This window comes from Miscanthus floridulus, chromosome 2, assembly GCF_019320115.1.
Source record: "Miscanthus floridulus cultivar M001 chromosome 2, ASM1932011v1, whole genome shotgun sequence".
NCBI classification, from domain to species: domain Eukaryota; kingdom Viridiplantae; phylum Streptophyta; class Magnoliopsida; order Poales; family Poaceae; genus Miscanthus; species Miscanthus floridulus.
Window position 1 is genome coordinate 19,771,837 of NC_089581.1, and position 12,444 is coordinate 19,784,280.

General features: G+C 47.5%; 1 protein-coding gene and 1 pseudogene across 2 annotated transcripts; both read left to right on the forward strand.

Moving 5' to 3' along the window:
• The first annotated feature begins 4,892 nt into the window (after positions 1–4,892).
• LOC136519158 (uncharacterized) lies at positions 4,893–8,546 on the forward strand. Of its 2 annotated transcripts, XR_010774734.1 has the most exons (6): positions 4,893–5,290; positions 5,391–5,518; positions 5,617–5,729; positions 6,835–7,020; positions 7,776–7,879; positions 8,375–8,546. XR_010774734.1 is itself a non-coding variant. In XM_066512785.1 (5 exons), the coding sequence occupies exons 1-5, from the start codon at positions 4,947–4,949 to the stop codon at positions 7,803–7,805; spliced, it is 801 nt and encodes a 266-aa protein (XP_066368882.1). In that variant the 5' UTR covers positions 4,894–4,946; the 3' UTR covers positions 7,806–8,099. The 2 variants fall into 2 exon arrangements, 1 of the variants encoding a protein (XP_066368882.1); XM_066512785.1 differs by lacking the exon at positions 8,375–8,546 and having other exon boundaries at positions 4,894–5,290; positions 7,776–8,099.
• Positions 8,547–9,567: 1,021 nt separating this feature from the next.
• On the forward strand, positions 9,568–12,198 carry LOC136519142 (probable zinc metalloprotease EGY3, chloroplastic; annotated as a pseudogene).
• The last annotated feature ends 246 nt before the right edge of the window (positions 12,199–12,444 follow it).

The following is a 12,444-nucleotide window of genomic DNA, read 5'->3' on the forward strand; positions in this document are numbered from 1 at the left end:
TCACCAGCCTTCGTCCAAAACAACTCTCAAGCATTCAAGGCACCTCTCTCCTCTCTTCTTTGCTCTAATCTTTGATTCCCCTAGGGTTTTGAGTGAAAGGAGAGTGGATTGAGTGAGAGAATCACTTTGGCAAGCTTGAGCACTTGATTTCTTCGTCAAGCCGGTTGGATTTGCATCTATTACTCTTGGGTTCTTGGAACCCTAGCCGGCTAGGCGTCGCCAAAGAGCTTCCATCTTGTGGAAGAGCCTTGGAAAGTTTGTATTACCCTTGATTTCTTAGTGAAAAGCTCAAGTAACCTTTGTGGTTGCTTTGAGAGAGGCAAGGATGTGGAAAAGACTCCGACCTTGGTGGTCACCTCAACAACGAGGACGTAGAAGTTCCTTTGTGGGGTTGCCGAACCTCAAGATAAATTATTATGTCCCGCGTGCTTGTTGTTGTTGTTGAGATTTGTGCTATCATATTTGTTCTTGTTGGTTTGTCTTCCTCCCCAACTCTCCTCTTAGGGTTTGAACTCGATCTACGAAGTGGTAACCTTTCGGCGTCAAATAAGCAACCCCAACACTTCACCTTACCACTAGGGAGTGGGGTTGTAAGATATCTTTCACTCAAAGTTCGTTTTAGCACTTATAGTGCAATTCTCGTAGATGCCGGAACTCCCGGTTGTTTGCGTCGGAACTTCCGGGTGCCGGAAGTCCTGATTCAAACTGTTGGGACTTTCGACTGTCACTGATATTTGACTTTGAGATTAAGCAGAAATTTTTAGATACGCCTATTCACCCCCTCTAGGCATTGTTTAGATCCTTTCAACAGTTCGAACTGCGGCCTAGAGCGCTCGCGGTGTTCACGACGGCGACGGCGAAGCCCTTACCGGCCTCGTGCTGCGCAAACACGCGCACGCGACGGTACGTGATCACGGCCGCCAAGCGCAGGACGATGCTCTGTCGTGGATCTTTCTGCGTAAATTCTCAAGGCCTGTGTTGCATGGTACTGTGTTCCTTCGTCTACTGCTAGCTTGTGTTGAGGTCCGGCAGCCAGCAACTTTGTTTGCATTGGAGTGCTTGCCTGTTGCATGGTACTATGCAGTGCCTGGCGGTCGGCTGGGATGTACCTGCGGGGAGAAGGGAGCCGGCCGTGGCTGGCTGCCGCCGGTTACTGTGGGCTGGTGATCGGCAGGACCATGAAGGGAAGCGGCGGCAACTTGCGACGGAAAAAATAAAAACCGCATAGAAAAAAGAGTGTGGGGTCACAATTTTGATATTTTGGAAGTTAAATATGGGGTATTCTTGGAGATAGCCTCTTTTTTTTTCCTCTCTATGGAAATAAAATATGGAGAACTCTTGGAGATGCTCTTATAAGTTACTTCTGTTGGAAAGCATTTTCGGTGTCTTTGATTCCCGAACTTTCAAGATTGTCTGCTGCAAGTGTCTTCTCCATCAATATGCACCTGTGAGATACTATTGTGCCAAGCTTCATGTATACTGTATGTTGAGATGTTTGGCTTACTTTGATATCTTGATGGTTATCGATTTTGAATTGTTGCATTGTGAATCGTGCATTGTAAGTATCCAAGTTGATGGTTTACTCTACTTTGGTTGTGTAGTTCTTGAGGTACGCTGCACATCTGGATATTATACAGCTAGTACAATTTGAAAGCAAAGTTCGAAGTCCTGGCTCTTCCTTCGAAATGGAAGTTTGGAACTTCCAGAAATATCGGTAACATAAAATCCATGCTATCTTTTGTGCCTTTCAAAATTTGGATCATTGGTCCCAACGTTATTCAGGAAATCTGCTCGAATTTTATTGGCATCAGAATTCAGAAATCGTATTTCCTGTTATTCAGCTTCTGAGTGGAGCTATAAATTTTGTATTATCATTGATGGTGTGTTTTATTGTGTCATATTGCAGTACAGCAATTAAAAATAGTTCAAATTCAGATGTCATAAATTCCTGCAGAATCCAAGCAGCAAATGGTATAGCCTTTCTATAGTGTTAGCTGGCTCCCTTTCCATCCTAAATAAAAAAAAACAGCTATTTTGTATTGGATCCAGATCTACACAAACCAATGGCCTGAACAAATGTGGGCCCTATTCGCTTGAACTTATCAGTCATGTAACAATACTTTTCTCTCACAATAAAATCAACTTCAGACAGCTTATCAGCTGCACAAACCATCAGCCGAACAGCTAGATTATTTCATTTAGAAGGTACCTAGCCTTTTCCGCTAAAGCTCATCTTCGTCGAAGCCAAAGAAAAATGAGGAGAAAACTGATTAGAGTCAAATTATTTTGGAAATCCGTCCTGAGATGAAAGAATAATAAAACAACATGGCCACCCACCAAAGGTTTCCAAGCGAGGAGGTGGGGATGAAACCGGATAGGATGCAGATGGATATCCTGTATTTTCCATATATCCCGTGTTATCTCATAGTTTTTCTCGGATGTTAGAACCTGATACATCATGGGAAAATTAGTTCTATAGCATCTGAAGATGACCAATTTTGAAAAATAACATTGAAAGTTCGCCGTTCCGTAAAATAGCATCAAAAGGATTAAACGTTCCCCTAAACTAGCATTCCGTCATATTTGCAGTTAACGTCATCTGTTGGTCGTCGTTTGGTCCGTCCAAGCCTGTACTCAATGATTTTCCTCCGGCTCACGAACGGCCATGGCATCTTCCGCCGGGGCGTAGACACGCGCTCTGCTGCGGTGACTCCGTGAGGCTACTAGCGCCCGCGCGCCTTCGCTCGCCATTCGCGGCTGCCATGCGCGTGGTTTCCAACGACGACGTCAACATGTGGCACCGCTAGGAGGACGCACCGCCAATGGAGCTGCCCTTGCGAGGTGCAGCGGCGCTGCGCGGCACGATGATCTGCAAAAGATGGAAATATAATTATATACGTACATGGCTGAAACAATTAATATGGTCAATCAACAGATTGAGCGTTCGGCGGCCGCAAACAGCGAGCAGAGCTACGAGCGGAGATGCGCTAGTTACATTGATGCGGGCCGAGGCGTGGACACGGACGCCAACCTCGTGGGGTGTTCAGAAGTTGCAAGAGATCATGCCACCACCACACATACCACAAACTCATTTTTGGAACATTCTTGCTCTTATGCTGCTGGCACATCTGGAAACGCAGGAACAACACGGTCTTCCGGGATGATCGGACTACGCTGGCAGGCGCTTTGGCAGCGTGCAAGACAGAGGCAAACCTGTGGCGAGTCCATCTGCCAAGAAAAGATAGGCAGACAGCAGATGCATGGGCAGCTCTATCCTTACTGCCACAATGTAAACCTTACTGCCACAATGTAAACCTGAACTAGTCTTATCTTTGAACCGTGTACTGCTATGTATTTCAAACATCTGGCCTAGAGGGTCACTGAAATCAATATAATCTCAGGTGGGGGATCCTCCACCCAGTCGATTTATCAAAAAAAAAAAAAAACTCGTGGGTTCACCGCAACGCAGCGCGGCCTGTATCTCGGACTGGAGCCCTGGACCATGGAGTGCAGCGAACGCGACTTGCACCTGGCGGATGCTACCATGACCGTTTGCTGACCCGCCTCGCTCGCATGTCACCGGCATGATCCTCCTCTCCGACGGGAAGGACACTTCCGGCTGCTGGACAAGCGTCAGTCCCGACGGCACCAAGAGCTACGCCGTCCTCGTGCCGTCAAAGCAGCCGGCCGGCGCCGATCCTCACGTTCGGCTTTGACATCGACCACGCCGCCGCGGAGGCCACGGGCGGCACCTTCTCCTTCGTCGGGAACTAGGCGGCGATCCAGGAATCTTTTGCGCTGTGTCAGCGGGCTCCTCTCGGTGGCCGTGCAGGAGGCGCGCGTCGCCGTCGCGTGCCTGCACCGGGGCGTCCGAGTCCAGGAAGTCAAGTCCGGCGCCGGGTCCAGGAAGTCAAGTCCGGCGCCTACGGCAGCCACTTGGGCGCCGATGGCCGCGCCGCCTCCATCGAAATGAATAGTCAGGAACGGCGTTAACGGCAAACGTGATAAAATGCTAATTTAGGGTAACGTTCGTTCTTTCAATACTATTTTACGGATCGGCAAACTTTGAATGGTATTTTCCAAACGTACCTATCTTTCAATGCTATAGAACTAATTTTCCCATACATCATTCGGATCTATCTCGTATACATATCAGAAATCCGATTTTGAGTATCCAAATTTCGATACAGTTGGACATTAAATATTCAGATTGAGATATGGACTATCCATATACAGCCTATTCGTTTCGGCTGAAACGATCGTAGATTATTACTGCTGGCTAGTTTGGTGTGAGAGAAAAATATTGTTCTGGCTTATAATCCACGATCGTTTACGATCAAGCGAACGGACTGATAGTTTTTTTTAACTTTTCAGGACGGACAGATTTTAGGACACACGGCTCCCCTCCCATTCCTCACTCACCGGGTGTGTTTAGTTCGAGGAATGAGGTGGTCTATCATCTTCTTACTCCTCACTTTTTTATTTGGTTTGTAGAATAAAATGAGTTGATCTATCACTATATTATTCCTCATAAGCTATTAATTAGTATATGCATGAGAAATGAATTGATTTCCTTAAAATTCATGTGATAAACACGTGATGCATCACCTGGTGTGATTCCATTCTACGGACCAAACACACCTCCGTGTCACATCGTCGGCTCCGGATCAAACGACTCCGTGTCACATCGTCGGCTCCGGATCAAACGACTTCCACGGACCAAACACACCTCCGTGTCACATCGTCGGCTCCGGATCAAACGACTGCCCGGGCCCGCCGCGGCCTCCACACCATCGTGGTTCGTTCCGACTTCCGACCTCTTCGCCTCCCGCTGCTGCCTTCTCCCAATTTTAAGACCGTCACAAAGCAAAATTTAGACCACCCAAACCCAGGTGCAAATCCCACCCTCCCTCCCTGGCTCCCTCCCCACCTCCTCACCTGCGAGGATGCTGCTCGTCAGCCAGGCCGCGAACGGCTCCCTCTCCGCGCGGCGGCTGCCGTCGAAGCCGCCGGGGCCCTCCACCACCAACCCCTACCCGCTCTTCGCCAACCCTCGCCTCGTGCGCCGCCGCCTCGCGCTGTCCGGCGCTGGCACCGACCAAGCCCCGCGCCGCCTCGCGTCGACCCCAGCCGCCGCGGGCGAGGGCCCCTCCGGCTCCGCCCCCGCGGCAGCCGCCACCGAGGACCCGGTCCTCGTCCGCGTCGCCGACGACGGCGTGCCGCTCGAGGGCGTCATCCAGATTGAGAAGCCCGGGGATGCGGGCACCGAGTCCAAGCTCGTCTCCTACGCGTACCTACCTTATCCTGTCACACGCCACGCGCCCTTCCCATTCTCGTGGCCTCATTGCTTCGACCCTGTTCGCTGATTCCTGCTCCGCGTTCGTTCGCAGGAAGCTGGGTCTTCTGGCCGGCGGGGACGTGTTCTGCCTGCTGCTGTTCTCCGCGATTGGGAGGTTCAGCCATGGCCTTCCCGTCCTCGACGCCGAGACGTTCAAGACGGCTGACCCCTTCATTGCTGGTTAGGGAAAATCCGAAATGGGGCCTTTTCATGGTTGCTGTACATCTGGCGCGCGAATGGATGGTTATGGTTTGCTCAGGGATTTGGGTCTTCTGCAGGGTGGCTGCTGAGCGCCTACCTCCTTGGTGGATTTGGCGATGATGCGAAAGGGCGCAATGGCGTGGGAAATGCTGTTATCACTGCAGCTAAATCATGGGCTCTTGGGATACCGGTAATTATCAATTCTGTAATTCTACGGTTCCAAGCATGTGCCATGATGAAATGTTATCTTGATGCTTGTTTTTTTTATCCAAGGTCAATAATGTTTTTGTAAGCTGAGCCTTTCTGAAGTTTTCCACCCGTGTAACACCATCTGCTGTCATCCGTCATTGTTGTCTGTTGCTTGCATGAGTGCATTTGTCTTTGAGTTGTACATTACAAACTACAGTTATTTCTGCGTCTCATATATTCGTGCAATTATTTGATCTAGGTATTTGGCTATTTGGTTCTCTTGTCTGTTTCCACCACATATGAATCTCTTGGGGGATGGCCAACTAAGTTTTCAACATGCTTGAATGCCTTATTGATAAGAAACCTCCTCTTAATAAGGTTTTGTAGGCATCACTAAGGGCCCGTTTGGCATAGCTCCAGCTTTGGATGTTGGATCTGCAATTTGTAGACTAAATTAAAGTGGTTTGAATATTTATATTTAGTCCAAACTATAAACGAAACGAGTCATCTGTCATGTAATTGCAACCAACATGCCTCCTGCTCCAGATCCAAGGTTTTCTGAAGCTACAAATACCCAGCTCTAGGAAATGTGTGAATTTCGTAGACAAATCTTGCTAAACAAATCTAGATGCTTTTAATTAGTTGAACAAGTGATCCAAACAGACTATTGCCTGTCTCCTAGCTACACTACTAGGTGATTTACTCTAGTATTTGGAGCAAAGTCATTTTTCCATGATAATTAGACAGGAGCAAATCCATTACTCAAGGCCTAACCAGTGGTTGTTTCATTTGTGTAGTGTCGGACATACAATACTGTTAAATTGCAATTAACATGCTTCAGCCCTTCAACATAGTGATTTGAGTAGCAAGAAAAACTATGCTTTTCTTGGAGATCTTGCATAAAAGTGATTAACTGTCGCAGTTTTTTTTTATTAAAAGCAGGCACCACTGTTTTTCCCATGTGGTCTTGTACATTCATCTAAATGTACCACTGCATTTACTTATGTTCTGAACTTTACAACATTTTCATATCTCATTAACTAGAGTCGGTGTGTTTTCTGATGTATAATGTCTGATGTTTACAATGATTCTCTTTCTCGTGTTAGTTGGGACTTGCCATCCGAGCAGTGACGTCTGGTCATCTTCCACCAACTCCTTTTATCTTGGTAACCATGGGAAGTACAGGGGTCTTGTTAACTGCATGGCGTGCCTTGGTATCCCAACTTCTTTCCAACCAGCAAAAGCAGCAGGATGATGTCTACCGGCGTGGAAGTCCTTTTGAGCTTTTTGAGGTCAGTAGTTTCACGAACTGAAAAAGATTCACTGAAAATTTTGCCACTGTAATATTCTGAATCTGTTATGAAACATCAAACATAGGCACTGTTGGCACATATATGATATATTTGACCAACGGTATCTAGTTTTCGCTTGAAGAAAGTTTGAGATCTCTTTTGTTGTGCTGTAAACCTGTAACTAGATATAATTCCAGACATAGCAGGCAATTACAAATGTATGCAGTTGCATGTTGTTTTTAAGGTTTATGTGCTCTCATTGTTCAAACAATAAAATGACATGGAAATTGCAATTTATTTCTTTCATCATTATAACACAAAATTTTTTGTACCGAACTCTTAGACTATTAGCTGCTTGCCATTTGGATCATTGGATGCCCTTCCTTTTCCCTCAACCCATCCCAACATTATTATCAAAACTTCGAAGCTCATATTTGCAATAGGGTCAGGACTAGGAGAAGATGATAGGCTGGACTGTATTCCTTATCATTTATTACAAAATGAGTTGACATTATATGCAAGAGAAACCATTGCTAGATTATGATTCATATGTGATATGAATGGAGAACTCATGTTTGCCACAAGGCAGGAACTTGGAACAGCTCTTAAACTAATAGGATAAAAACTGAACGATGTTGGTTATTGTTTATGACCTAATTAAATGTGATATGTACAGGCTTTGTGTTTCTTTGTTCTTCAGTAAGCAGTTTTCCTCGTTCCTGTGAGCTGTTTCTCATTTAGCTGGTGTCTTGCAGTTACTCACATCACTGGTGCGGAGGTGGTGACGTCTGAAGGCTGAAGGTACAAAAGGGCATTGTTCCTATCCGGTATCTGCATCACCAGGTTCATCCACCTGTGTGTAAGTACAATTTTGAAGGTGAAGAAGAGCAGACTAAAACCTAGTTGGGAGCATTTGCCGAACCAAAAAAAAAATTGTTTGGCAATAACACGCCTGCGATGCTGGCTTAGTATCTTATTCATAAGATGTACTCATATACCTGGTCCACTTGTAAAATTGTATCTGTAGCTTAACTTATCCAAATCAATAAAACCGTTGCCTCTTGCCAGCACTTTGCATTGCTATCGACTCAACTAGAAAATAGCGTGTGTTGCCGTGCCATTGGCCGTATTGAGCTGATCGGCAGTTGGTTTATGTGGCTGATAAGCTAACTGATGCTGATTTGTTGTGAGAGAAAAACATTGTACCATGGCCGATAGGCAAATTGAGCCTAAATCAAATGGTTAGATTCTTTTATCTTTATGACAGAGCTTGCCCACTCAGTTCTTTATTCGATTTTGGGTTCTTGTATTTTTCTGAATTTATTTTAATATTTAATGGTGTTTTTTTTGGTAGGCCACGTGTCAATCAACAGCAAGGCGTCTATGGTGATTTTGTCGATCTCGAAATCTATCGATTTGAACCGTTTGTAGGTATAAGTGTATATGTCCGTACGCCTGTGGTTGTATTGTATATTTCAGAAAAAACAAAGATGGGGCAACAGGTAGAGAAAGGCGAATTAACACTATATTGCTAGTGTTTAATTGTAACTGTTATTAACACCCACATTAATTATACTATTGATTATATACCCTTTTTGTTTTGAAGTTAAATAGAATTGAACGGAACACGTCGGATTTGGCCTGGAAAAAGAGTGGATTAGAGTTGACTGCATTGCAAGGTGGATAATCAAGAACCACATGTTATGAATAACAATCTTATTAATACTAACTCTAGTTTCTAAAGGAGCCTCAACATTGATCATCACGAGATGCACTAGGAAAAAAGGTAAATTTTAAAAATTCTCACAATAATCATAAAATATATCCTTTAATTTTATAGACTCTAATCATCAATGCCAGTATATTGGATGTATTATGTTTTATAGAAAAGTGAAAGGATCAATAAGCTTTAGAGAGGGGAAGGTGTTTGAATAGGCTAAGGGCACAAAATTTGTCATGCCAAAGATTTGGCAAACCAAAATTAGGTAAAAAATTTGCCATGAATTTGGCAAGCTAAATATGAGAGGTTGGCAAGATTTAGTAGCAAACCAATCAATAGCCAAAATTATGGCTTGCCAAATTCTTGGCATATTTAGGAAGTTAACCAATCAAGCCCTAGGATCTGAAATTTCTTTCAATCTTCTAAGCATCAGATTAGCAAAGTCCAAAGGTTACGACTTCTAGAGGTGTTCGGAAGTTCCAAAAAAAATTCTAGAAGTTCTGGAGTTCACAAAAAACTAATGAAATTCTAGTAAATTTTCAAAAAAAAATAAATTGATGAATTATCACACTTCCTTGAGTTGTACAGTAGGTTTTAAAAATCAACATCTAAAGGGTTGTCATGACAATATCAAAATTTACTACTCCCTTGGGTCTAAATTATAAGATGTTTTAAATTTTTCTAAATACATAACTTTTGCTATGTACTTAAATATACGCTACATCTAGGTATATATTAAAACTAATATATCTAGAAAAGTCAACGCATATCATAATTTAGAACGAACGGAGTATTTGGCAGAAGTAGTCGGAATACACTTTTGCTGCTGTTTCTCCACCCCAAGGATGGGTCAAAAAATGGGGGAGCACTCGATAGGAGCTGATGACATGAAACTGAGGAAGCCTTTCAGGTTGGCAGGACCCACACACAGTAAGCTCCAAGGCAGCGTGCCCAGCTGCCGCCAAGTGTACATCTTCCCCGGGCAGTTGGATAAGCCGGGGCCTCACCTTGGTCTCAACTCCGTCGTCGCCACTCCGACACTACACGCAGCACAGAATCACAGATCAGCCACCTCCGACCGTCGCATTCTTCACGACTCCTCCGGCCCAGCGCGCGCCTTCTCAAACCTTCTAGAACCCTCACCTTCCTTCTTCACTCCACTCCACCGTTCCATACCAAACCTTTTTAAGCTCTCCCATGGGGTCTGACCTCATAGCTCATAGCAAAACAATAGAAGTAGAACAAGCACAGAACCGTCAAGCTCCGCAGGCTGCAGCTCGCCCCCAATGGCGTCTGCCTCTCTTGCATCTTCTCTCTTGTGCAGCAGCAGTGCTTCTACTAGTAGAAGCGCAGCCATGCCAAGAGCCCAAGAGTAATCAGGATCCCTCTTTTCTCCGAGAACCAGTACAGACCACCTCTTCGGCCTCTTAGGAGTAATTCAGTAGTTAGGCGATCGTTGCAGCAGGAGCAAGAGGAGAGGGCGGGCACGGCGTCCTCCGTCTCCGTGGCCTCCAGCGAGCAACAGGAGGAGGAGACGGCGTCGCATCATGTCGGAGGAGTGGATGAGGCCAAGGCGTCGGGTCATGTTGGAGAGGCAGATAAGAGAGGCCAAGGAGAAGGCGACGGCGACGGCGAGGAGAAGAGGAGCACGGACGAGCAGCAGGAGGTGGACTGGAAGTCAGACGAGGAGTTCAAGAAGTTCATGGGCAATCCCTCCATCGAGGCCGCCATCAAATTGGAGAAGAAGCGCGCCGACAGGAAGCTCCGCGAGCTGGACCGCGAGCCCGACGCCAACCCCGTCGCCGGCCTGTTCCGGGGCTTGGTAAAGGACCAGCTGGCCCGGGAGAAGCAGAGGCTGGAGCTGGCGGAGCAGACCTTCAAGGCGCTCGACCTCAACAAGGTAATTGCTTACCCTCCTGAATTCGGTCTGCTTGATTTTGATTATCAGATGGGAGAAAGATCTGAGCTTGGGCGATTGGTACTGCCGTGCCGCGTGCAGCTGAAAAGCTGTTTCGGGTACGACACGTTCTTCGCGGTGGACGTCCGGAGATTCGGCGACGGCGGGATCTTCATCGGGAACCTGCGTAAACCCGTTGAGGAGGTGCGCCTTAAGCTGGAGAAGAAGATCTCCGAGGCCGCCGGAACAGAGGTCACCCTCTGGTTCATGGAGGAGAAGAACGACGACATCACAAAGCAGGTGTGTATGGTCCAGCCCAAGCCAGAGATCGACCTCCAGCTCGAGATCACCAAGCTGAGCACGCCGTGGGGATACCTCAGCGCCGTGGCGTTGGCGGTCACGACCTTCGGGACGATTGCACTCATGAGCGGTTTCTTCCTCAAGCCCGGCGCCACGTTCGACGACTACGTATCTGACGTGCTTCCTCTGTTCGGCGGCTTCCTCACTATACTCGGCGTCTCTGAGGTACGAGCGGCGGCACAACAATCTCCGGCCTACTGTGCACTGCTGCTTGTGAATGTTTTCGCTGCGTTTGTGGTGCTCTGCTGATGATGATCATGTGATGGCAGATCGCGACGAGGCTGACGGCGGCGAAGTACGGCGTGAAGCTGAGCCCGTCGTTCCTCGTGCCGTCCAACTGGACAGGGTGCCTCGGCGTGATGAACAACTACGAGTCGTTGCTGCCCAACAAGAAGGCCCTGTTCGACATACCAGTCGCGCGCACGGCCAGTGCGTACATCACGTCGGTGGTGCTGGCCGTCTCGGCGTTCATCGCCGACGGCAGCTTCAACGGCGGCGAGAACGCCCTGTGAGTTCCTGCATGCAACCATCATCTCTCGTATCTTCTGTTCGTTCGTGACAGCCGTTCTGACTGACACTGACACTGGTTGCAACTGCAATGGTGGCGTTCAGGTTCGTGCGGCCGGAATTCTTCTACAACAACCCGCTGTTGTCGTTCGTGCAGCTGGTGATCGGGCCCTACGCCGACGAGCTCGGGAACGTGCTCCCGAACGCGGTGGAGGGCGTGGGCGTGCCCGTGGACCCGCTGGCGTTCGCGGGGCTCCTGGGCATCGTGGTGACGTCGCTGAACCTGCTCCCGATCGGGCGGCTGGAGGGCGGGCGCATCGCGCAGGCGCTGTTCGGGCGCGGCACGGCGGCGCTGCTGTCGTTTGGCACGTCCGTCCTGCTGGGCGTGGGCGCCATCAGCGGCAGCGTGCTGTGCCTGGCGTGGGGCCTCTTCGCCACCTTCATCCGCGGCGGGGAGGAGATCCCAGCGCAGGACGAGATCACGCCGCTCGGCAACGACCGCTTCGCGTGGGGGTTCGTGCTCGCCCTGGTCTGCCTCCTCACGCTCTTCCCCAACGGCGGCGGCACCTACTCCGCCTCCTTCCTCGGCGACCCGTTCTTCAGAGGCGGCATCTAGACGGACTGAATTGATCTCCTTCCGTGTATTTATAAAGTTAAAGTACTCTAGGCTAATAGCCACTCTACTAACCACTCACCACTGCCGTTTTCACGGTTAAAATCTTTCTTGCGAGGTAGGAGTAGATCTCTTCACGTATTGTGTAATATAATGAGCACTATATAAATAAACAGTTTTTAATCTATATAAATAAAATAGTTAGCTTGTTCGGCACATCTCAATCCTCAAGATGACAAACTTTTTTAGTTTAGACAAATATATAAAAACTATTAGCATTTATCATTAGATTAGATTGATCAAAGAATATAGCCTTATAATAAATTT